The sequence below is a fragment of the Ischnura elegans genome, chromosome 8 (assembly GCF_921293095.1).
Source record: "Ischnura elegans chromosome 8, ioIscEleg1.1, whole genome shotgun sequence".
Classification (NCBI taxonomy): Eukaryota; Metazoa; Arthropoda; class Insecta; order Odonata; family Coenagrionidae; genus Ischnura; species Ischnura elegans.
The window spans coordinates 45,911,207-45,938,993 of record NC_060253.1 but is presented as its reverse complement, the minus strand read 5'-3'; the positions used below and the strand labels follow the sequence as shown (position 1 = coordinate 45,938,993).

The 27,787-nt window shown below is 38.5% G+C and overlaps 1 protein-coding gene across 6 annotated transcripts in view; it reads right to left on the bottom strand.

Moving 5' to 3' along the window:
• The window catches only part of LOC124163629 (disks large 1 tumor suppressor protein), a 1,021,363-nt gene that overhangs the window by 242,328 nt on the left and 751,248 nt on the right, over nucleotides 1–27,787 (bottom strand). Inside the window, exon 2 of one of the 6 annotated variants that reach the window (XM_046540667.1) lies at nucleotides 2,071–2,755. The exons of the other annotated variants lie outside the window; for them this stretch is intronic. Coding sequence (XP_046396623.1) covers nucleotides 2,071–2,490 — 420 coding nt within the window. The 5' untranslated portion in view covers nucleotides 2,491–2,755. The remainder of the gene's footprint in view (nucleotides 1–2,070; nucleotides 2,756–27,787) is intronic. 6 annotated transcript variants of the gene reach the window in all.

Genomic DNA, 27,787 nt, shown 5'->3' with positions numbered 1-27,787 from the left:
CGTAAACCACCATTACCACGAGAAGAAAATCGTGAAAACTAAACAATTGGAAATAATTAGTTAGTTCGTGCCCTTATACAAAATAGACAACAGCTTTAAACGAGGTTACAATGTAAATGTGAACAAATTTCAAAACGTATCATTAAGTCCTTAGTGCAAAATATGGAGGAGCAAGCATTCGTGGAGGACATAAATGCTGACAGCAGGAACAGCTAAAGAGAATCCTTGGGTCATCTAAATTGAAATCTACGTTCTCAAATACTCAACGGTAAATTTATTTAATACTGCAAACATGAATTAATAAATCAATGACTTCTATGGAGCAAATACCTCTTTCAATGAATTACTTGCAGCAGCATTATATCCACCTTACACCGAGGAAGAAAATTCTTACCTGACACTCAAAAGAGTCCAATATTGCGTGGTAATGGACATTCCTCCATTACTGTAAACTACATAAATGGAGTCCATAGATATAGTTACTATTCCAAGTATCTTGGACCGTCTCCAACACAAAAAGAGAAGACTTAAGTAATTATAGAGTTATTTCGAACATATTCTTGTTTCTTAAGACTTAATTGACCTTTTAATAGTCAAAAAATGAATAGATGAAGATTTTAATGATATTTAGGTAATATAGTAATAGCTTCTCACTTCAATGAGTGATGAACAGACCGGTCGACTCTACCGGTTAATCACTGGGTAGTAAATAGACACAAAAATATGTATGAAACGATAAATACGGCATGTTGTTTTTTATATTCTATTTAGGGTTAAAAGTCTGAGAATTCCCATTGGGAATAAAAAAAAGCATAACTACATTGGTTCCACCGACATCCCCAACAACTATGCAAACTTTGACCTTGCACAACACTACATTGCTCATCGAATTCGAAAGCATTAATTTGAATACCATTAGAATCTCCATCTTTTCAAACCATGGCATAGTTTATAGATATAAAAATCATCCACAATATACATAAAAATAACACAATCACAGTGTGTGTTACTTCGCCCAGTGCCCTACGCTACGATGGATTTGCTTTCGGTAAACTTATTACATACGATATATTTACGGAGCAATAAATGGCACCGGTGGTTTTAAAATAATATATAATTTTAACGATTAAGGTATCTAACTCTTCCTGAAAAATATTAAAATTCGCTAAGATTACCAGCACAATCATTACGGCTTGCGCTTTAATGTCACTCGTTTACCGCGATATCACCAACAATCAGCTATAGTAATAAATAGAAGAAACTTACTGAAGAAACAGGAGAAGATTAATCTCCCATCGAAATTCCTCCGTAGTCATATGAATTTCCAACTATGGATATATTCTTTAATCGGTGTGAAATAAACTTCCCCTAAAAGTGAACCAACACGGAAGCCATCACTGGAACTCTTAAGTGAAACAGCATAACGACCTTTTCTTATCATGGGTGGATGTGAGAATAGGCATATTAAAAAATATCCATCAATTAATTTATTCATATGAAACTTAACGCTTGAGTAAGCACAGTATGTCAGACTCAAATGGATTGTAGACAAATGCTAAATCAGAGTCAATATAGGGCTTATTTTTTATCGAAATTGCTTGTAAATATTAACAATCCTTGGGAACCTCCTGGAAAACAATCTTCTGTCAAGATAAAGGATTTCCTATTTGACTGTGCAACTAATTCCTCAAGGAAAGTTAAAAAATATTAATTCTTATATATCCATCAGTTTTCCAAAACAATAAATTAAATTTATCTCCAAAACTAATATTTCTAATGCAAGATAATTATAAGTAAAAAAACTTACCCTGAATATGTACAGGTGAAATATCATATGACTCCATAAAATAAAATAAAAACATATCGTTACTCACATCACCATTGATCACTAACATACCATATAGTTTCATATCATCAAACCCTGAACAAAATAGCTACACCAGAACACGAGAACTGAGTTAGTATAACCCGCACTCACAACAGTCTGTGTTTAAAACCCGCGCTGCAAAAAAAACCAAAAACTCATAACCAGAGCAACCACATTGAACGTACGGAAGACGTAGTTCATACCTTGACCGCAAAAGCGCTGAGCGACAGGGCAGAGCCGTAAGGCTCAGTAGTGCACACGTCCGCCGGCAGAGGCGCTCCCGCTGCCGCCGATGGGATATGCGACCCCGCCTGCTGAGCTAGCTGTTGGTATTGCTGGTGGAGAAGGTGTTGATAATATTGGTGTTGTTGTTGATGAACGGATGGAAGGAAGGAGGCCTGCCCTTCGTGAACGGGGACCATGTCTACGGAGCGAGGCGGAGGAGATGATACTCCCGGAGGCGATGAAGGCGTTGAGGATGGTATCGAGGCGGAGAATGTGTCCACTATGGAGTCGAAGCGCACCACCTTCTTCGGGGAGCCTCCCAAAGCGCCGGGGGCGGGCGTGGGGGGCGGAGACCCCCCCGAAAGAGGTCTCCTCTTGGGGCAAAGCAGCGAGCACATGGGCGGAGGACATCACGGCCGGGTCAGCCGGTCCCCTGTCGAGGGGACGTCGTGGTCAACAGTGTTGTCCTCTTGCGACGAACGCTTCTTCGCCGGTGCCGGGGGAACGCTCCACGCTGGGGACCGGGACGACTCCTGATCATCACACACCGCGAACACGGGGACTGGACAGTATGTTTTGGGGTGGGTTGGCAAAAATGTCAAAAAAAAAGTCTCGATGTGCCTCCGACCCTATTGTATCCGTCTCATTCGCAGTGAGTCAGCCCTGATAGGTTGTGGAATGAAAATAGGTGCATTTTTAATTTCGAAATCGAGCTAAAGATTCGCTGTAAGGTTATTATGGAGATTTTACTGATGTGAATGAGAAAAAAATCAATTTTAGCTAGCGTTTATAGGTCAGTAAAGCTTATGAAAATATCATCTTTTGCCAAGTTTTCCGAATTTCATGCTTTAAATCATCAGATGCATTCCAATGGGGTTTCCTTAAAGTCTTTAGAGGGTGCTACATTATTATCAACAGATAATGAAATGATAAAGTTTCTTATGTTGCCATGCACTTTAGATATTCTGTATTGATGTGAATACGTTGTATCACCTGTGAAATGTGTTTGAAATTGTCGCAACCTCACTTCATTCTTCATATATAGCTCAACATTAGGATACAAATGTGAGGGTATAACAATCTCAATCACATATTTTAGATAATTCAACATATCAACATCATTTCAACAGATCCATCGTGGCATGACATGTTGATATTAAAACGTTTCTGTTATTCACATGCAACTATGAACATATTGCATTTATGCTAATGCGTTGAATCACCCATGAAATGTAATCACAATTATTGCATCCTCGCCTTGTTATCCATGTGTAGCTATAATGGTGGAATTCACAAAATAACAGTCGCAATAAAATAATACTTGAAACGACTCGATATAATTTTAAATTTGATGAATTCAATGTTTTTGGTGTGATTCCATTAATTAACCGATAATCACGAAAAAATAGAAAAATAAACACTAAACTAAAATTCTGGAAGTGATATTAGGTATATTACATATTTATCTGAGCCTCTACGCAGTGAAACCTGCATTTATAACCTAAGCCAAGCTAAGAGAGACGAATTAAAGTGGCAGGTTCAGGGGAGGGGACGACCGCCCTTCGGTAATTTGCGGAAAATAGAAAATATAGAAATCTTCAAGGTGGGTTTCCAATGAGAGTTTTTATTTGACCAGAATAAACAACCAACGTCTAAAAGTAAATAATGAAGTCTAGAACCCAATTGTCTCCGTATATAACGCCTCAGATGTATCGCTGGGATCGCATAACACCAAGAGTCCACGGAAAGCAAAGAACCACCCCTATCCCCCAAAACAGCGACATTAATCCACCCATCACGAATAAAGACGTTACTTGGCATGGGTTTGTTTAATGATGAGGGAGAAAGCAGATAATAGGTCTCTAATGTTTTGAAATTGCATATCTTCACGCAAGTAATGGACGTACAGCACCGATGCGGGTGCCGTCTAAACAGTATTTTGTAACAACTACCTGGAGAAAACACGTGTAATTCCTAAATTACGTTCCTTAAATTGGAGTATAGCCCCAAGTAAGCGGCTGCCCCTGACATACGGTGACCTAAATAACCATAATGCACTCTGTAATTCAAGGGGATTACTTTAACGAGGCAATAGCAGCTTGATTTATGCTGCCGCTTCGACCACTTTTTAAACGGCTGTTAAAAATGAGTGCTACGCGGAGGTAAGCGCAGAGCCGTCCATTCATTCGCAATGTTTGCAATAAAGTACATGCAATCGTGAGGAACAACATTAAAAAGTAATGCATTCGATAGTTTCTACCATCAAAAATATAAATTTCGGCTCATAGGTCTCATTATAGCTTATTTCCCCGCGAATATCGGATCGCTCGACCGTCAGCGCATCCAGTGGCGACCTTCCTAACCCATTAAAAGTACGGTGGTTGAAAGTACATATACTTTTCTGATAGAGAATCTTCTAACGTAATATTCGTGGCATTATTATAAATATTTACCACGAAGGTAACGCATATATGTACTCACACGATGTCATTTTTCATTTCGAACATATGATCTTATTGAAACCAAGGGCTTCCATCAGCGCGTTGGAATCATTTGACGTAACAACACGCAGCAAAATTTCAACGAGGACCCAAATGAGAAATGCCCAAGGCTAACATTGAAGTTTCCAATATCTTCTCGCTTCGCTTCAAAATCCCTAGCAAGTTACGGAGCGAACGTATAAAAAAAAATACGATTGCAACTTCCATCCAGAACACATTAAAGATAAAACGCTGGGCTGGCAGATCGCGATGAGAATCTCATTTCGCTTCATCTAACGCCGTGGTTCATTCATCATCCTGCGGTGGAGGCGAGCTACTTTTGGAAGACTTGACGCGAATACACTCTTGAGAGAGAACCTGAGCCTCATTCCACGAAAATTCTCCTCTAAAATGTGCACAAATTTCCGAAGGGGTCCGCCAAAAAATTTTCAATTCCGCACTGAAATTAAAAAAAACCATCTAACGTCCGATATTCGAGAAATCCCACAAAAATTGCTGTCAGGAACAAAAAAAATAGATTCTACGATGGACGTTTCAGCTAAGCCACTTCAAAATGCTATGATGAGAATTTTAATATACGTATGTGTATTCTCGTCACCGACATCGATCTGAATACAGGCTTAGAGCGGTTCCTTGATGGCATTGATGAGGGACTTGACCCATGCTGCGGGTTATATATGAATTGGTGGAGTTCATATCGTTCTACTTCAAGAGTTATGTGGTTCTTTTCAAATGCCAAGCGACTTTGCTGATGATAGATATTAAAATGAAATCTCAAAATAAATCCGACAGGGAAAATATTTTAAGTTATTGACCCACAAAAACATAATTACTCAACCATTACTGATATTCGACTATTTACATTGCGCTATCTATAACTTTGGGTAGTACTTAAACCATTGGAAGGTGTATCTCTAAAAACCACGGCCAACGTCGGAATATCTCCAACAGAGAAAAGAAAGACAAAGACTCCCAAAGACGATATAAACTTTAAATTAGCTGATTATATTTACATGACGTTCAATTCTGCATGTTACTGGAAGACTATGAAACATAAATGGACAGTGAACACACAGATGTTACTTTCGTTTTTGACCAACTAACCAAGCATCAAATATAAAAATACTTGAACCTACTACCAACCCCTCTGTAGACATCAGTTAAACGTTCCAAACCCATTACGTCTCCATGAAATCTCATCAATTAATTCTCCGAAGGGTAACAGACGCGGAAGTCTTCCTTAACAGCCAATCAGCCTCTCCTTTGGAGTCACAAAGAGCAATAAATTCGACAAAATGGAGCAGAGGGACCTTCCATTTAGCTAACCGGACCCTAAAACGTGCTCAAGCTGAACTACTTCGATCCGAACAGAGGACTAATAGACATAAATTACCACTAAAAGCACTTGATTTGGACAATTCAGAGGAGCACATCTGTTCTTACCGTTGGGGAACATTCGCTGATAGCATTTGTCGATCATCGATCATGAACACGTCATGGGATAGTGCTACAACAATTAATTCAAACATTTTAGCGATGTTCTTTTAATAACTGAAAAGCTAACTTAGCGTGATATCAGACACGAAGAGTTATTCTCCATTTCCTGGAAAGCCTTAAGGTCAAGAGGTTTAAGAGCTGACCGTTCCCGATTAAGAGATTATTTTTGCCAGGATCGCGATAAAAATATTTCCATACGACGGTGATTGAAGAAACATTTCCTAATTAGAATTACTATGGATACCGTCTAAATAATAACAACGCGATTAAAACCTGAAGGCAGTAGATTTTGGTCAGAAATGCGCAAAAGCTGAATGCAAACCTTATATCCGGCATTTAAAAATATACATTCTAAGTAATGAAAGGTAATTCCCCTGAATCTTACCTGACCAAGACCAGAACCTGATTATGACCTTGTGAGCCACCAACAAAACCGATTTGTGGGGACTGAATTTGCGGAAAAGTGTAAAATGAGTTCAACTATGGATACCTAACACTACATCTAACCCGAATCTGCTGATTAATAATGTGGTTAATGGATGACCAATGAAATTGAGTGTAGTCTTAACTCAGGCCGTCTTCATAGAGTGCCTCAAGTTTCTCCTAACAATACCTACTTTGATAACGTAAAGTTCTATCAAGCTGGAGTCATGAATTATCCATGTACCTAATTAGTTTTCGGCGATTACAAGGAGAATTGTACACGGAAGTGGGAACAGGTTTGGGAACACAAGTATACATTTTTAACGGACGATTTAAACGCTATATTGTGATAGCACTTTTCAAAATCCTTTTCTCCAATTTGCGGCCAGCCGACACACGTCAGGCTTTAACTGAATACTACTTTGTCATCGGAGCGCGTGAAATTCATCTGTTTACATTTTCGTGGCGCGAACGACCCCAACAGTCTCCAGTAATAATCAACCCCAGGCTCCCAACCACAACGCCATCAAAGCATAGTGACATAAATGGGAAAAATCTTTGCTCTCCGAGATCGCGCTAGAGACGAGTGGGGGCAACAATTAAAAACCGCGATGGCGCGCCAAGCGGGAAGTGGGAGAAGCTACGCTTTAATGAGGGATGACGACGGTTGGTTGTGTGGAAAGAGGGTGAACGACGGTGTCGCCCGGTGGCGCCGCGGCGGCGGCCCGAGGAAGCAGACAGGAAAGTGGTGGAGGGATATTTGGGGTCTCTAGCTGTGAGAGGGAGAGAAAGTTGTGGCGGTGGAGAATAAATGGAATCTGACGGGTTGAAATGGGTTTGCAGGGATCAAATGGGGTGGGTTTTGACTTCCGCAAGTTCTCCTCTTTCCCGAAACTACCCTCCCTCCCTGCCCCCAGCTCTCATCTATGGGTCTTTAGAGTGTTGCATCGCGACTAATTTTAAAATAAATTCTTTTCTATTCAATTGATTTTCCTAAGAAAATTAGATTACATTCGTTCAACTTCGTCCAATCCATAGTGCTTTCTTTCATAATTATCGATCTTAGTTCCAACTTCAGAGTCACTTATGTTACCGAAATGTTTTGGCTTTCTTAAAGTTGATGAATCAGTAACACCTGAGTGATAGATAGAATATCACTAAAAATTCTGTAGTGTATAGTAGGTTGAAATCATACCATATTAATAGAGTCCACAATGATTTCGCCTTACACAAATAAAACATTCCTTTCCTGTATGACATCCGACTATGTAAATAGAGCTAAAACAAGTCTTGGAACACAGAAGTAGAACAAGTAAATAAATAGAGAATCTGATTACATTTTTTCATAGCTGTCTAAACCAACGCTATCTCCATTTAAACACTGGCGAAGTTCATCGAATTCTAAGACAGCAACATTTGAGAAATATCTCGAAAGGAAGCGCGTTGAGACAGAAAATATCTTATTTCAGCATGGATTGATAACATGAAATGAAGCCTGGAAAATCAATCATCAGGGCTTAGTAGCCGTAAAAAGTCCAAGTCCAGTCGACCTCAAGTTTTGAAAAATTTATAATAATAACTTTGTTACTCTACTCATGTTAAATGCACTGCTATTCTTCGACCTATGGTAATACCTTATATATTGAATCATGGATTTAATATGGCGATCCCTATAAATTGAATTGTTTAGCACAGAAACCCCACAACCGATATTTTTTCGATTTTTACAATTTAGTACATTATGAATCAATTTTTCACTGTTTTAAATACATCTTTTCGTGCAGGAACTACACAACCGCGATTATTCTGAAGGCTTTAGGCCGACCATGAAATCAGTCGTTTAGTGCAGAAACCAGTAAATTACAGGAGTAAGTAAAATTTTTATTGATTTAGCTAAAACTTACAAATTGTTGGTTATGATGTTTCAGTAATAAATGATTCAATCGAAAAAACGGCAGTAATATTTTTTGAAGGCGTAGTTAAATCAACGTTCGCCGCTAGCAAGGTATTCGTGATCATCGATCTCCACGGTGTTTAAGGTGGGACTGCCTCAAATTCACTAATAGGTTGAATCAAAATAGATCAATTTCTCCATCGAGTCGCACTATCTTCGCAGTGCCTCGCAGTTAATGCCCACACGTATGAGTTAAGCGTGCTTTTGCATAAACAAGGCTTTAAAACTGAACAGATTGAAAACTTGATATTGTCGAAAGATGTATAATTCTGATGGCTGCTTCAAGAATACTAAAAGCAGACTCAGAGCGTAAGAAACTTGATGTTACAAGACAGCACGGCCAATTAAGGCGACTGAAGGCTTGAGAATGAGAAGGTAAGAAGACGAGAGAGAGAGAGAGTTTTTTTGACAATATCGATCGACGGACACCTCCAGCAAAAGAATCGATTGTCGCGGAAAAGTGCGATAAAATAAGGAAGATACGCGAAGCCGCTTTAAATTTGGACTCTTCAACTATGCAGATTTTATGGTTTTCATAAGCGTTTCTCTGTAAAGTAGCTGCTGAATTTCAAATTAGTAGATTATTCTCTGGTTCTCATCAGAAGTAAGTTAAGTACATAACAGCAAAACACGGCGTAACTTCATCGATCATGGCAAAGAACAAGGCTTGAAGTAAGTAGTTAATCACAGTTTGCACTGTGCAAAATTAATGAAATTAATTTTGGAAGGCTATCAATAGTTTACATGGCAAAATATATACAATGGTGAGAAATTTCTTCTTAACATGGTCAAGGAGTTGAAGGAATTAAAAATTTACTATTTCCAATTGGTTTTTTCTAGCCACGATTTCGTTACGGAGTAAAATTTTCAAGGTAAAGAACACAGGAAAATTGAGCAGTATATGTATTGGTTTTAAAAAACTCTGTTATTTTTAACCACTTATATCTATCCTCCTCAATATTCCTGAGCTCTTTATTTGAAAATGTTACCCTGTAACGAAAACATGGTCAGAAAAAATAAAAAATCATATAAAAAAAACCTCAGTTTTTATTCCTTCAACTTCTACGATTAAGGATTTCCTCCAAGTCACGCCCGCTACTGTTTTTTTATAATGAATTAAAAACGGCTGCGAAAATAGAAACATTGTGGATTTAAAAAAATGTAACTCACCGTCATATCATTCCACCAAGTATCAGCCAGAGCAGTATATTCGATTCTATCTCTAACTTTCGGTATTTCAACATCATTTTCATCAAACGCGGCCTCGATATCAGAAGCGGTACACTTCCCGCGCCACCAACGGAATATTTCCTCTTTCGGTTTTCCGAGAGAAATGCTTTTTTCAATGCCGCGCAGCACGGAGTGAGAGAAAAAAGTGATAGATAGGCTCGAGCGAGCCCAATAGTCCCTTCAGGAAGGTCTGACATTATCTAGCTGGTCCATCCATCACGGCGATATGCCCAGCGAAGAGAAAAAATTATGCCTTCTACGCTTCATATTTCTTCAAAGGCCGAAAGATAAGAACCACGAACTAATCTCGTCCACCGCTTAGCGGAGCGATTCTAGAGAGACCGCTCTTTGTACGCAAAATGTCTTTGAAGGGTAGAATTTATGAAATGATTGACAAAAAAGAGAAGAAAGACATTCGGAGGGCGATAAAAATAATGGAAAAAAATAACGATCTAAGTAAGACGGTGATTGGTAAATATATACGCTCCTTTTCATGGCAATGCATTTCTCTTCCATCTGAAATATCCACTAAATGAAATATACAGAAAAACATTCTCACGGGAAAGATCTCTAAAATGCAACGCATTTATGAAGAGAACATCAACCTAACCACTGGTGCAACGAATGCAAGTAAGTAAGTAAGCACAAATTACGAGTATGGAGCTATTTAAAAATTTACACGAAAATCGTAAACAACGTAGCTAGGAAATAGATAGTTTCACTATTCTAAAATTTGTAAAGCAACAGAAAATGAATGCCAATGACAGATAACAGAACCAATAGCAAAACATATTTTATTCATCAAAACCGAAGGATTTCTTATTCAAAATACCAGAACTATTAAGGAGAAATGTGAAAAATTTGAATTTTATTTGGAACTCAATATAATTTCAGTTATTGAGTTTTAAAAAATTGTTAATTTAAGGACGAAAACCAACGGAAAATCATCAAACTCAAGAGTCCTTAAGCGGATTGGATCGTAGTTATATTTTTTCAGAGCTTATACATATAAATATTCGAAGGAAATAAGTATTTTGAAGAATATAGGGGTACAGAAAAATTTCCTTGTGTACATCCAGACGAATTATTATCCAGTAAGATCAAGGAGAAAAATTATTATATCCAATACGTCAAGGGAAATTGATGATATCAAAGCTCGAATAATTGCACAAAAGGGTATTTACTGGGGCCAGAAAGTGCATTGCTGTGAATTCATTCCACGGTCAAACGTCTTACCCATTTTCCAAGAGTTTCGGTCCCGAAGGGGTCCTTATATAATTTGAAACTGGGTCTATATTTGCTTTATAGTGACCGTTTCTACATTATTAGTGGCCTAAAGCTCCACTCACAACAACAAAACTTGGCTTACAATAACCCAGACCCGTAAGTGAAGTATTCCTCTTACACAGAAATCGATTGAAAAAGACTTTTTCTAGTATTTAGGACCATCACTAAGCACTGCCATATTCCTTAATATCAGCAAGAACCCTAAATCGAGCTTTCGTTAACTCCTGACCGCAGGATGTGAAGGGAATCCGTTTTTGCTAGTCATGAACTAGTGCACGCACTTAAATGAACATGAAAAGGATTTACACCAAGCTAAGTCTGAGGCAATGTCATGCGTATTGAAATTTTCCATTCCAAAGTTTTGAAATTAATCTAAATACAGATTTCAATTGAATAAAATTCATCCTCAATCGTCTTTGCACGAAAAAAGGAGTACACATTTACTGATTCATGATCATTTACTTTCACGTTACGCATGCGTATTTTGCGACTAGCAAAATCATTCCACGGTCAAACGTCTTACCCATTTTCCAAGAGTTTCGGTCCCGAAGGGGTCCTTATATAATTTGAAACTGGGTCTATATTTGCTTGTCCCAAACTAACAAGGAAAAATAAAAAAAGGGGAATGGCACTATTACGAAACCACTCGTGAACGGAGTAAACGCTGAATGTCTCCTTCCATTCCACAAATGGGTTAATAGCCTGAAGTAATTGAAAAGCAGTCGAGCAAAGAGAGGTTCCCATTCTATTTCCGACTCCGAGGAACAGCAGTGGATGATGGTGCCCAGTCAAGAAGGGCCCAAAGCGGAGATTGGCTCTCTGCATCCACGGCAGCTTTTCATTTCAGTAAATTAGGCTTTAATACAACATGCCAGTCCCGAGTATTGGCATCTACGAATGGAGATGTCTCTAGATCCCACTTGATGCCCACTAGCCTGTACGTTGTATGGAACAAGCTAACGTGAACGAATAGGGAATTGTCCCCGAGAAAATTATTTTCACGCTCATAAACTAGTACTTATAGAAAAGATAATTGTTAGCTTCAAATTCAAAATAAAAGAGGCTGCGAATGGCCAAGCAATCGTTATTTTGAGGAGCCATTAAAAATTAGGAGATATTTTGGCCTCCTTGTTTTACGGTGAAATGAAATAATTTGAACATTAACAAACACCATTTGAAAGAATAGAATATTTTGTGAAATCCAACCAATGAGCAAATACTAAATGCATGTAAAAAGTCATTTGCATATTCCGTAAACCTTAACGACCACATAATTTGGCTATGACGAGCAAGACAAAAATTTCCGCACTTCTGAGAAATTAAATCAGAGTCAGCTCTGCATTTAAGAGACGAATTACGTATCAAATCAAAGTGATATATCGTTTACGATAAATTTCAAGAAAGCCATACAATATCACTGCCCACTACTATAGTGACCGTTTCTTCATTATTAGTGGCCTAAAGCACCACTCACAACAACAAAACTTGGCTTACAATAACCCAGACCCGTAAGTGAAGTATTCCTCTTACACAGAAATCGATTGAAAAAGACTTTTTCTAGTATTTAGGACCATCACTAAGCACTGCCATATTCCTTAATATCAGCAAGAACCCTAAATCGAGCTTTCGTTAACTCCTGACCGCAGGATGTGAAGGGAATCCGTTTTTGCTAGTCATGAACTAGTGCACGCACTTAAATGAACATGAAAAGTATTTACACCAAGCTAAGTCTGAGGCAATGTCATGCGTATTGAAATTTTCCATTCCAAAGTTTTGAAATTAATCTAAATACAGATTACAATTGAATAAAATTCATCCTCAATCGTCTTTTCACGAAAAAAGGAGTACACATTTACTGATTAATGATCATTTACTTTCACGTTACGCATGCGTATTTTGCGACTAGCAAAATCATTCCGGCTCGCGAGAGAGGACTAGATGAATGGCCGTGATATTCGCTAGAGGCCATAAGGAGCAGGCACATCATCAGGCGGGGAGGGTTAAGGAACGGCCGAGCCACGGAAAAAGACTGATGACTCTCTCTCCCTTCAACGGAAAAAATAGATGGCGAGAGATTAACGCCACTATTTTCGGTGGGCGAAGCGTCGGTCTTGATTGGCGGAAAAATCCGAAGGGATTGAAGGAGTCACCTAAGGCTACCACCGGTCTGCAGCGATAACAAACGCTGGAAATGATGATGAGGACGACACTCAAGAACACAGATTGGTTGGTTCATCACTTATGGGGGTCGACCGATATCCAAGGTCATTAAGGCCACTGAGCATTGGTAGCTAGAAAGGTAATGGAAGGATTTTGGGAAAGGGGAACAAAAGGGGAACAAAAGGTAGATGCCTGGGGAAACGAAAGTGACCAGCTCCTAATCTAAAGCCCACCAGAAGTTTAATGCATCACGTAAAAAAGGTTAAATATTCGATAAAATTGGCGAAAAACTACGATATACACGATAATTATTTACCATACATATTTTATTGAAGATTTTCAATTATGAAATACGCAGAACCTATGAAAGCAGGAAATTTCATATTTGGCAGAGATGGAGAACCTTATCCGGTGGGAAACCCGAAATAACTTCAACAACATCATACGCCGGGAAAACTCAGATCTTTCTTCATATTTGCGGTCCGCATTAATAGGTTGGCTTGGCTACGGGGTGGAAAAATTTTGTATTTTCATGAGAAACATAAGGCAACCTTAATTATCATACAACCAACTTTTCGTCGCCCAATATTTGAAAAAGCAATACCGTATTACAAAGCATTGAAATAAGCACAACTATTCGTTAAAAGGGCATGATATTGTTTACACGGGCAAACGATGCTGCTTGTGCTTCACGAAATCAACAATTTAAAAATGCCACTGAAGAGAAGAACGTTCAGAACGGAACATAATTCTCGTATGGAAAATTGAAAACAGACGAGTAAATGAAAAGAAAATACTTGGGATACATGCTCCACAAATCTAACTTTATCATTTTAAACACCCGCTATACTGTAAATGCAATTAGACTATAACGACATGAATTAAAATCGCCTTCCAGCACGATAACATTACGGATAAATTAGGAATGAAAATCAAGTGTTGCGCATAAAGCAAAGATAAAATGTTGAGATTTAGAAATTTTCTGTTTAAGAGAAATATTATTAGACATTTGAACTGTCTCTACCGGCATTAAATAAAAGTTCCCAAAACAAGGTATTTACACGAATTTTCACTCTTTTTCTCAATTACAATGCTAACTAAATTCGGAGATAGGAACTAATAAGCGCTTACAACAAAATAAGAACTTACAGCCTAATAATAAGGCTTCCATAATATCATTTAGGAGGAACACACCCCAAAAGCCACATTCCAACAGACGCACGGGAGAGTGCAAACTTCATGAGATCGGCAACGACAGAAAGAGGTATCAACTTTAAGGGAGGATTAAACAGTTTCACTTTAATGCGAGCTCCACTCTTTGGGAGCATAAAATGAAGAAAAAAGAAAACACGGTTAGGGAGAGAGTCCACGGTCGAAAATGGTCTCCCGATACGCAAATGGGCGACCTTAATCGACTCTTCGATTCGAGATGAAGGGAAGAAGAGCCGATGAGAAGAAAAAAAGAAGGAAGGGATTTTCGCATGCACGCAGCAGAGAAGAGTAGTTCCAATGAACGAATCTCAAGGAAATAAACTTGCAGGTTTACCCTATGCGTGTGAATTTCAAACGCCTGCGGTTTAGTTTGAGGTGAGCTCTACCCAGGGGCGTAGCCACGGGGAGGTTTCAGGTTACAATCCCCCTTGAGTCTTTATTATTTTATTTTATAGATATTATATACATTATTTTAATAAATACTGGCACAAAATTATTGTTTTTGAGTCTTCAAAATCACGTTTTCAACATCAAAAATAAAATTATCCCGGACCCCCTTTTGCCCAGTGGTGTTTTCCATACTCCTTGGAACGGCCCCGAAATCTCCGAGAAACATCTCAAAATCCTAGATACGCTATTGCCTCTACCCTTGCCAATTCGTAAAAACCTTCGAGTCGTATCACCGAATGAATGAGGCAATAGTTTTAAATCATAGCGTAACAATATATGGAAATAAACGCAGTTCCAAAGTGGATTTTCCGAATTGAAATACGAAGTAGTTATTTTAAAAAAAGTGGCGAATATCGTATAAAACACATACCGCGAATAATTAACTACCACGCGATGCCTATGGTTCTGGTCCCAGATCGTGTAGGTCAACAGATACGCCCCTGTGTATAAACAGTAATATAGACAGTTGATCTCATCACCAACACGGACCACTGTTTCTATATATGCACTTCTAAGGAGCATATTAATGATATGGTTTCCAGGACGTTTTGTGAGGAGTAGCGCATGCGCACAAGGGGTCTTGAGACGTGTGCCTTTGATTGAATAGGTATTTCAACGCGAGCTCCTCGTGACTCCCGAGGAATAATCGTTGATGTTGAAACCCATATTTTGCAATAAATATTTTATAACATAGCAATGCATCGAGATGTAAAGTTATGAATCACTGAACCGGTTCATTTCCAAGAACGAGACCGAAGTGAGCGACTCCGGAAAAAGAGTTAAATTCCCTCATCGCTAGCTCGTGGGTGGAGAGCCCTCATTTTCCACGCTTCAAGGTCAAGGCTCGCGGGAAGGGCTATATATCCTAATTGCCGCCCTGGAATCGCGAAGAGGCGTGGTCGCCGCCACACACTATATATCCCCATCCCTCTATAGCGGAGGTATTCACGAAGAGTTATCGCCACGCGGAACCGGGCGGGTCGTTTGAGACCGTCCGGATTAAGCCTTTTCAGCCGCACCGAATATATGCGAAATCGATGCACGCGGGCGTCGCGAATAAAATACCGGTGATGGGAGCAGAAAACGGCGAAAGGTTTCGGACAGCAGCAAGATATTCCGTCCGAGTCTCCATTTCTCAATGGAGACCGTCGTGTATAGTTCAATAAACTTCAATTTGAACGGGGCGGAGGTCTGAATAAATCTTGGCACCACGCCATCCCATGTACTAGACAAGCAGAAAAGACCCCGTAGGTTATGTGATTCAATCGCTCAACGCTTTAATGCGAGTGTAAGTTTTGATAGGTGAGGTAATGACCTACCCCAGGCAGTGGCGTAGCCAGGAATTTCGTTCAGGGGGGGGCTCAAAAACAGGGGGAAAATTTTTTGAAAAATAGAGTACTAAGTAATGGGTTTTAAACTAATTTTAACACTTTTCATAATCGTTAAAACTTCATTTGTTGAAGAAATATTGAGTAAATTCATGATTTTTCAATACTTTGTTTTCTTTTGTTAAGGAAAATAATTGTGTTTTTATATTTCGGGGGAGGGGGGGGGGAGCGGTCCGGACCCCCAGACCTCCCCCTGGCTACGCCTTTGACCCCAGGCGAATCAAGAGATGCGTTACAATTCTATACACTCGCGGTTTAGGGGACAGGTATTTTCCCTAATCTCTTTCGTGAGGTTTTTTGCTGTGGCAGTCCAACACGGTATTTCAACATAGGACCTTTCGGACCATATCCAACTGGTCCATCTACAAGTATTCCTCCACCATCAGTCACTATTTATAACCTCTTTTATAATGATCTGATGAAAAGAATCACCGAGGAACACGTAGACAGGAAGAACGGCATAGGGAGGCCTCGGTTGAAATACATGGAGCAGGTGGTATAACGGGCATAATCCAAAGATTGGCTCGAACCAGCATGTAAGCAGGTTCATAGTCTGAAATCAATTTCCCAATTGCTTCTTGTTAGCCTTTAACATTAACTAGCATTTCCAAAAGATCAAGAACAGAGGTTCGTGATGAATAATTATAATGATGCAATTCGAATAACTAAAAAACAACGAATGATCCAGTTCTCTTCATGGTGAACTGCAATCCAGCGCTGCGAAAGCCGCAAGCAGAAATATAAAAGAATTGCCATCAGAAAAAAATCCCCCTGGACCGGGAATCGAACCACAGACCTTTGGATTTCCTCAAGCAGAAATTTAATCTAATATCCCTCTGCTCCCAAAAATGAGCAAATTACTCATATAAAAACAAGAAAAAATTGGAATGCCACACGTGCAACCAAATCAATTATAAAAAATAGCCCAACAGCTAAAAGTTTCGAAGATTCCTTTTCGTTTATTTAAATTCGCTATGGTTCCCTAAGTTCGCTCCCGGGACCCGATTCCGTATCGGACTGCTTTGGATTCAACCGCACTCCAGACAAATTTTTTTAACACAAAAAGCAAAAGCATAGACTCCGACTGAATCGCCAAAAAATAAAACGACCAAAATGGCCGCTCACGTACTGCCGATCCACAAAATCAAACCACATCACTCAACACCGGGGGTCATTGGGGGAAAATGGAGATTTATTCTGATTTGAGTTGGAGAGAAGGGAACAGGGACGTGAACATAAAGTTTGATCAACGAAATTTCCAATGCGTAATGTGAAGTGAAATTCTGCCAGCATGATCAAAACTGTCAATAGTCATCAATCTATGGCTGGGTGAACATGTTCCTTCCTATTTCATATTTCCAAAGTTTGGCGTCACTTACAGTGAATCTATTGCATTGGCTGAGTTTATGAAACACAACTTGGCGATCTAAAGACAAAATTATTAATCACAGTCCCAAGGAAAACAATAATTTATGAGTTTTAAATTACCAATCACAATATTATACCTACACCAGTTCCATACTTTAAATATTCTAGGCAAAATAATTGTAACCATTCATATGGTAAAAATTAATTTTCGCAAACAGTTGAATTAGTTTTTTGATAGGTTGAAGATATCCTCTACAAAATGCCATTGAGACAATATCAGAAACAAATTTCTCCGAGATGAACCTAATGATGAGTTTTTTGTTCCTGTAATTTAGGATATGCCAACCCAAAACGAATCTATGGCATCTTTTCTCAATTAAAAAGAATCATCATTAGTCAACAAACCTAAGATTGGTTTGACGCAGATCTCCATTCCTCTCTCCTATCCGATAGCCTTTTGATAGCGCATTTTCATTTTTTCAATTTAAAAAATAGAGAGTAATATTCCATACATTTGAGTCAAGATACGTCGATATTAATATCACCAATGCATGAGATAGCCAAATAACACAGATAAGTATTGAGCATCAACTATAACAGTCGTTTAGGTGAATTACTTTCTGAATGTTTTCTTATACATGTATATGTATATAGGATGATTGAAATAGTAAAAAGATTGTACCTCTACCAGGAAGTCTGAGTCCTAAAGCCACGTGGTACGCAGTGAAGCATGATAATGAATTTCCAAAAACTTTGGGAGAAATTAAGTCATATGGAAAACAATGGTATAGTTGAGAAAATCCTGTTGCATATGCAAACTTGAGTTCACAGTAATTAGATAAAAAATTATGTGTAAAATTAATAGGAGGGAAAAGAACAGCGTATAAACGAAACTTAGGACTTCAGAATATCACTCAAATTTTAACGTTATCAAAGCCTTCAAAAGTCCTCTCAATATTTTCACATTATTTATAAAAAGGAAAATATTTGACTTTATGCTTTGAACTTTGAAGTGGCGCATAAAAACCCAAAATTTGACCGTAAATCAATTTATGCGCTTTTGGATGTTGCAAAGCCACAAAACACTGATTTAATTTGGCTTCGCAATGGGTAGCATGCCACAAAATTATTTATTGAAAAAAAGATTCATCTCGTATTAGCCGCGAAAGACATCGTGGGTAAAGAGTGCGTGGTTTGATATATCAATTATGTAAACGAAAAAGTGAGGTGAAAAGGAGAACATAGAGTTTTTTATAATAGCCACATATAGTCTGTGAAAAAAGACTTTCAGTGGGAGTGTATCTGCCGTATACTAAATTTGATCGACGGTACTGAGGCAAGGCTTCAAACTAAGAAGGCTTAGAACTAAGTGGACTACACTGACTCTGCGAGTGCGTGAAAAAGGAGGAAAAAGCTATCATAGAACTCTTCTCAATACTTTCGCCGCATTAACTCAGTAGAGCTATCCAACTGACAAGAACATTATAATAATCTTCTTTCCGGAGCTCCAAAAGAATTTGCATTTCCTTCCCGGGAAAAAAGTAAGCGGAATAAGAGGCTCAATCTATTCATTTGCCTCTGAGACCAGATGTTGTCTCTCTTAATCTTTCCGAGCCGTTTATAATCCGATGTAAATCTTTCGGGTGGAATCGACCGACAAAAGTTTCCTTAAAGCTTTCCATCCCTGAATATCAACATAAATCTAAAAAAATCAGTACACGAATTGCAATCATGACCTCAGAAAACTGCGTTAGATATGCTTTCACGCAAGAAAAATATCGGCGATCGAAAAAAATGATGGCATGGAGGATATCTCGTTCAGGTTAACAACACCAATCAGACAGATTTCATGAGAATTAATGGTGCCAAGCAATAGTTACTGCTAAATAACTGCAATTCGGTGTAAAATACTTTCACGCGATCAACCATTTACTCTTTAACTTACTTCCGTCACCGTAGGTACTAATCTCGGAAAAGCTGCTTATTGCTATACTTGGCCGCTGAAAATTATCAAAAGTATAGATCTTAGGAAAAAGGTCCTAGAGTCTGGAAAGAAATGAAGAAGTATCTTTCTTATACTTACTATATTTTTTATCCTAGGATTCTCGCACTAGCATTTTAACTAGGCACATGTGGTTTTGGAAGCTGTGCAAATTAGGGACCAATTGAGGGCATAAGTAACGCTACATTTTCCTTACCAGCAACCTACCTATCAGGGGAAATTGAAGGGGTTAAGAGACATGAAGCAAAGAAATCAACATTCACCGACGTGTCTACCAGTAGCCAAAAATTATATTGACCTATTTATACCCACAAAAATGCGACAGAAAGTGGCGTAGATGAGGTTTATGCCAATGTGCCCACAGCAAAGACCAAGTATAAACCCCACTGCCCTCTAAAGTACAAAACATGTAATTATTTTGATGATGAAACTATCTAGATGGAGGGGAATACCAAGCTGGGAATATATTTGTTAGCAATCTCAAAATTTTGATAGAAATAGCATTAAGATGATTTTTACACATTTTATCATTATCAACAACGAATAAAAAACGAAAGTGATTTTAAACAATATTTTCAAAGAAGAAAAAATTTGTTTCGTCAATTTTCCGTGGAGAGAGGGAAAATATTTTGATGTGGCTATATGAAAATGGGGTTAATCTGTAAGAAGGATAAGAATTTTTTCGCTACTAGTCCAGCCTGGGGCAGGTATTCTGGTTACACCCTGCACGCTAAATCGCTGACAATGGAGCAAGTGTTGTAATCTAGGTCGCACCATTAAAAAAAAGGAACGAATATTGAGAGAGAAGTTCGATTGCATCTAATCAACACTGCCCCCGTTCGATACAGGGTAGCGAAACCACTTGGTCGTCTCGCTTTGGAGGAGGAAGAGGTAATTAACGCACGAGTTGGTCCCAATCAAAGTGTTAAACGCGAAACCAAACACGACCTTTGAGGAGGGACAATGCGAGCCTATAAGTGGCCCTTGCGTACCCTGAGACCCATAGACGTCAAAGGGAATAGAGCGATCGGACCGGAAGCTTACCCCTAGCAAGGGCAAGGGCAGGAATTAGGAGACTTCGGCCGACTCGCACCGTAACGGTCCACACAACCCAACTCGCCACCTAAGGGCAGTACATTCACGAGACCCATATTAAGCAAGTTGCAAAATTTTAGTCTGCATTAGCAGAAGCGTGCAACCATTTGAGGATGATCTTAACCTTAAGTTAGTTTCATAAACTGTCGCTGTAACTATATTATGAAACCCTGGTCGTGCTTTTTCAAATGTATTAGCAAACCTAACAGTTTAATATTTCATTTTCCCTGATTTGTGGCGTTGTGAACAGTTGCACACGTAAGGTTGAGTGCCATACATTAAAGCTTGGTTTATACACAAATTAATAAATTATTGAAAGATATGAGAGGTTTCCTAGTTTTTAAAGTATATAGAAGATATCATAGCACAGCATTTATTTCTATTACACAATCGTAGCTACAGTAGTTATATTTGCGGCGTAATTCTTCAAAAACTTCTACGAGCGAGCAAAGGGCGTTACCTAGCTTTTATACGAATGAAGGCACAGCGTCATGGGTTTCAGCAAAAATTGTAGGAACTGTTAGACTAACCAGAAAAGGTCGGGGGAGGAAGGAAGGGGTCTGGGCGAGTCATTTTTATGTAAACCACAGCGGCTATTGATATCAAATTGCTATTCAAGCGCGCTTTTGAGTTACATGCGGTCCAATTTTTCGCGAATACTTCCGCTCGTCTTCCTACACTATGTGACCATCACTCCCAAACACATAAAGGAAGGCAGGATATAAGGGAATTCAGAGGGGACATCCGCCCATTCTCCTCAGGCCTGTCCCCAGGGGATAAAAATCCCCATGAAAGAAAAGGGCAGGGAAGGAATGAAGATGTAAAAGGTCAAGGGAAAAAGACGTACGGACAAGGTCACCAGGGGACACGCTGTGATGGAAGGGCTGGGTATCAAATAAAAGGGGAAGGTTTGATGCTTACGTAACATTGTTATGATCAAATTATAAAACACTCACTTCTTGAATAAATAAAAAAAAAGATCAGTACTTACTGCATTGAGTGACATACCTACAGAGTATTTTCTCTTGTATAGATAAGTTTTTTTTACAGCGATTAGTATATTACGTAACTTTGAGTCACGATCAATACTCGATATATATTCTTTAAACTTATACCTAACACCTTAATAAAAATCATTGAAATTAATTCGAAAAATTAGTGGAAATTGCAAAACAATTTCATCATGTCTAATCAAACAAAGTCTCAGACTAAGGCCGTGGATTCAAGACCTGGACATCATCATATGAGTTTGGAAATGGCATTCCGTACCGAACCGAGAACACCATCGAAAACGTGTTACGATGCATGGTACTCTGTAAATTGTAGCGGAAGTGAGGACAGAGATTTAGTTGCACGATTATTTCGCTAATAATTTTTACGGTATGAGACCACATCTATTTTAACGGGACAGAAAATAAATATAAACTAATAATAATAAAGACATCATTGAAATACTAGGCGTGTAAAATTTCATAGCTTTGCTATTGTTGAAAAAAAACTTACAGATGCTCATACAAATCGATGATACAAAGAAAAAGATATTGATTTATATATCAGCATATCGTCACACAAAATCATAGAGGACACGTCCGGATAATGAACTTGTCGTAACTTTGAAATATTAAAAAGGTTCATTAGCCCGAAAATCTTTTTGAACTAGCGTTTTCAAAGGAGAAAATCGTAACTTGATGAATTTATCAACATTGGGTATATGTTAAAAAAATGCCAAAGCTATCCAAAGTTATGCAACACCATAGTATGGGAAGTGGATGGTTTACTTTTTGTATAAATAATTACGCACAATAATAATAAGGTAGATAAAACGATGAACTTAGTGATACCTACATACGTTATGGAAAATTATTTCTTTTCAACTACGCTGAATATTTCTGTATCTGTTTTGTATTCGTTTAGTTGTAATTGCAGCATGATTATTATTGCGTCAACAGCTGAAATAAAGGGTAAATGTTTTATTTTGAGCGTCGAATACGGAAAATGAGTCTCCAAAGCCTCCAAAGCCAAGCCTCCAAAAAAAAATACACCCACGCAGGGCACGGACTTTATTGAAGCAGCGGGAATTGGATGAATGTTCGCTAAAAAAAGGAACCTTCACTGTCCCTGCTCTCGCCGAAAAGAAAACATTGCAGGGAGTAATTTACCAAACTCTTATTTCCTTCCAACTTAATTACGCACAAACAAGGTATTTTTAAACTAAATTCACTGTAACCTAGTATTCACATCGCTGAGAACCAGTTTGATCCCCCAAGAGATAAAAGAAGAAAAGACACAACGATTAATAGCAATTAAAAAAAACACATTTTCTTTAGAAATACTTTACAGTCAAACGGAAAAAACGGATACTTTTGCCGTAAGAAATTCACTCGTCAAACAAGCAACGTGGCTTAATCAACCATTAACAAGAAAAAGTTGCAATTCCCCATTGTTGAATGTTTACTTATTAACATTAGCCAGAATTTCTCTCCATTAAAAAAGCATTCGTTAAAATAAAACTGTATCAGATACACATATAAGGGGATTCCGAGGGGACTCAGACACCAGTGAAATATGAGGAAAGTTTTTAGCGCTTGAGCTGTCTACCGCCCGCCGCTTAGAGTTACCACGGGAGTACATCCTATCCAGCTACCAGCAATATTGTAATTTCCTAATTTTTTTAAATTCAGTTGAATTTAAATTTAACCTACTTAACCTGAACTCACTTAATTGCTCCTTTCAACCCATCCCACAAATTACAATCCATTTACGCTACTGAGCGAAATGAATCCATCTCTTTTATTACTCCTCTGTATTAACGTGTAACGCAATGAAAAATAACTACTATCGTTAACAGGATTCTCGATCCTCCCGGCTTTTGCACTACACCCACAAGCATTCACCAATTGATCATCGTCTCTATTAAGAGGAATAAAGATTGAATCACTATTATTTAAGTATTCTACAGATTAAGGTAGGTTTTCACAGAGTACTTAGCAAGCATTTTGGCAGCCTCTCTCCCTTCATGTACTTCCCTCTCCATTTCACAATAGTCTACTCCCTTTCATTCTATCTAAAAATCCCATTCTCTTCCTTCCTCTCCCTCGTTTACCCAGCATCCAGAATAGAGACTGAATGGTAGTGTACATATCAGCTTCCCCAATACAAGGTAAATCCTCATACCAACCTCTCTGACCCTCATAAAAAAAATAAAAATAAAAAGCATCCACTCGCAAAAGCCGCCGCACGGCGCGAGAAAAGGGTGACTCTTCAGTCCGTCTCTAACCCTCCGACGAATAGGTCCTCCCTTACACTCTCTATCCTCCCTCCCCCTATTCCTCACCGGGATAGGTCGATAGAGCCATCTCGACGAGAAGGAGGGAGGGGAGTCAGAGGATAGGCGCGCGCTAGGAAGGACAGAAGTCCCCCGGATAGAAAGAACACTAGGATAGAGAGGCACTCTGTACCGGACAAAAGGAGGTTTCTTCATCTATAGTATGCACCTATCATCTTCACCTCGAATCACTGATGAATAAAAACTCGGCAAGTGAAGCAATAAAACCCTGATTCACAGCGTAATAAGTTCACTTAACTTGGCGAGACTTCGGAGTTGAGAATTTGAAATAGGTGTGTGTGGAGATTCATAAAAAAAGCATAAAGAGGCGTAACTCGACTTAGCGCGACCATTATTTTAAAAGAGCTCAACTTCTACACATTCTGGTAATTCAAGTGAAATGATAGAAAGAGAGATATACGAGCTTTTCTCTTTATATGATCGATTCCAAGACTTCTCTACCTTTGAAAATGATTACATTTCCCATAAGACAGACTACTGAATCCTCATTAAAAATTAGACGACAAGTTTATTTTTACTTTCCACCACACAAAAGTCATGTATATGGAAAATCTTTTGTTGTAAGTGCAATAAAATTATGGCATTCTCTGCCAAACTAACTTAACCCAAGTGAAATCAATAGAATCTTTTAAATATAAATACTGGAAATATCTTTATAAAACTTTTTCTTTGTAAAAGTCTTTCCCACCTTTGTATATTGTATATTCTTGAACACTATTAAATAATGTCATATGTAATGTAAATGTGCACATCTATAATATTATTATTTGTATTCACTAGTGCCGACTGATATATTATAATGTAAATGTATTGTTTTTCTAAGGTGGCTTTGCCACAGAAAATAAATAAATATATTATTATTATTATTATATTATTATTACATTGCCCATAATTCATGGCACCAATAGTGGCCTCCCTTTTCTTAAACTTTTTGTTAATTACTTCTATATGTCTTAGCAAGACAATCTCCAAAGATATTATCATAAACTATTAAAGTCCTTCATCACACAATAATATTAGATCCGCATCATTTTAGTACTGCCAACCCAAAAAATTACATATTTTTTGTAGGTGTTTTAATCACGCATTAATTACTGAAAATCTCGTCAATCTCTACCCTAATTCAATGAGATTTGCCACGTACTATGAGAGCTGTAGTACAATGATAATTTTGAATTGGCGACGCACCAGAATTATATCAAATTTAGCCTCGCTATATATTTAGGAGAACTACCCAAAATACCAAACTAACTACAAGACGGAAATCGCAAAATTACCTTTACGCCCACATGGCGAAGCAGACGGGAATGAAGTTTGAATAGACTTCTCCGTACATGTTTGAAGTGTACCGGGTTAGAATCAGGCGGCATTCGGAGGGTATTGAAGGCTAGGCATGCGCAACTGGGACTCGGACGCTCCGCGAGTTTGAATATACACACATGGCGTCGAAAGCCTTTACGTCACCTCGTTCTGCATCGACTGGGCGGAAATTATCGCCCCGGTAGCCACCCGCCTCGAAAAGGAGCGAAATAAAAAACAAAAGAGTGGCCATAGAGCGCGGCACGTGGTGTTCACAAGATGGAGCGCACTACGATGTTTTATTTTTTTTCATCTCTCATTCGTATAGAACCGAGCTGTCGTGAACTATATTTAGACGTGCTTTCCCACCGTCAGTCAGTAATCCAAGTCCTTGGTTTCCTCACCAGCCCTAGAGGTCCTCTTTTTGGGGATCCGTATCACACAAAACACCGCACATTCTTATTAAAGGCTATGGTCATGATCGCAGGGAGCCGAACACCAGGAATGAAAAGTCCGCAAAACCAAATATACACACTCATATTACATTACTTCAATTAGCACTAAACACTGTACGCAGTCAGGCGCAGGGATCCACGTTTTTTACGCCAATGATGAATTTTAAACAAAAAAAAATCATTTGACTAAGCCTAGACTCGAACGCTTGGGGAAGAAAACCTTTTCTGGAATTCACCTTGGAGGAAGATGGTTTGATAGTGTAGCTGGTGGCACACTAGCAGTTTAGCTGTTAGTAATCCCGGGTAAGCCACATTCTACTTTAAAATTGAATTTCATCCGTGGCATAACAATCACTGATTCTAGCTTTACTAATTTACCTAATAAAAAATCCGTTGGGTAGGCCAATAGGCATGAAGAATTCGCTGCTATTCGCATTTCTTTATTGTTTCAACCGAAATGATTACAACGATACTTAAAAATTTCTAAAAACTGGACAGAAGGAGAGGTACTATTTTACTCACCGCAATTTTGGTAGTTAACCGAAACACAGGAACAATACAGGTATTATTACACCAATATTTTCTTCTCTATGACAAGATCAAATATATCCCTAAGGTACCCAATTAAGCTACCCAGTATGCAGACCTAACTAGTCGTTTTTAAATGACGAAATCCTAAAAATAACCCAATAAAGAGAAACGCCCACAACATAAAATACAGCAAGTTTTTCAACCTTTTCTCATTCACGATCATGCCTAATCCAATGTTCGGAAAACTAATTAACGCTTAACCACCCAAAATTCTAACAATAGAGCTATTGGCAATTAAAAATAAATTGCGCCGCAATTTCCAGAAGCTGGTAGTTAAGGGATCAATACTTAAATACTTCAGCAGAAAAGAGATTAGGCCAGAACGAACAGGGCGTGGGCAATTAAAAATGAAGGATTTAATTACCCCGTACAGGATATAAATGGATTGGAAAAGGATGGGAATGTAAAAGAAGTAGTTGATAGGGATAAAATACGACCCGAATCAACCCTAGCCATTCGTAAAATATATATGTCAGTCAATTTGAGAATTATGATTTTGAAAATTCAAAACACGGGAAAAGTAACGGCATTTTAAAGCTTTCAGAGTCTTTTATAAGGAATATGTATTTTAGATACCTGAAAATATCCATTTTAATAGGAAAATAGTAATTATACCTGAAACTAAAAATGGAAAGAGGTGAAATTACGGCAATATATATAGATAAAGTACAAATTGGGTGAATAATATGAGCTTTGCTGCGTCAATCTTTCGACAACATAAAAAATGGACTGGTAAGCCAATTTTTAAAAAGCCGATTGCAGTAGCATTTAAAATTGAGAAACCTGGTATTTTCGTGGAACGATCCGTCACTCAACAGTCAAACTATTTGCGGAGAAAAATCGATAGCCTTAACATTTTCAGAGGTAAGCTGATGACATCGTACAATTCTGTCGAGATGGTCAACTCGTGTTAGCTACATCTCGGTCTCGCACGGTTAGTGTTTCATACCTTCGCGTGTGCGATTCCTTCCTTGAATGAGCGGTTCATCTGAACGAGTAAATGACCCAAAAATCTAATGACATCACCAAATTATGTAAAGTGGGCGGCATGTTTCAAATTTGAAAATTTGACTTTTAAATCATGAGAGAACAGCCTAACGAGGATGATTTTTTTCGTCGTAACTTATCTATCCGTTCCATCTTTCCATCCATCCACTAATTTATTGAAAAGTAACACGATAAATAATAACAGCTACTTTTTAAGTTGCATGCTATACACAAATACACACGAGGCAAATGCGACGGTATCATGAGGAACTTAGAAAGGCCCGTGGAAATAAATTCAATTAATGCACTGAATAAATGCAATGAACACACGGCGACCAATTACGAGTACACACCTCCCAACCTCCCAGCTCTCCTCCGTGCGGTCCTTTCTGTGACAGACCCAAAAATAATACGTGTCACTTATGCCATTGCGGGATTATGAACCCTCTC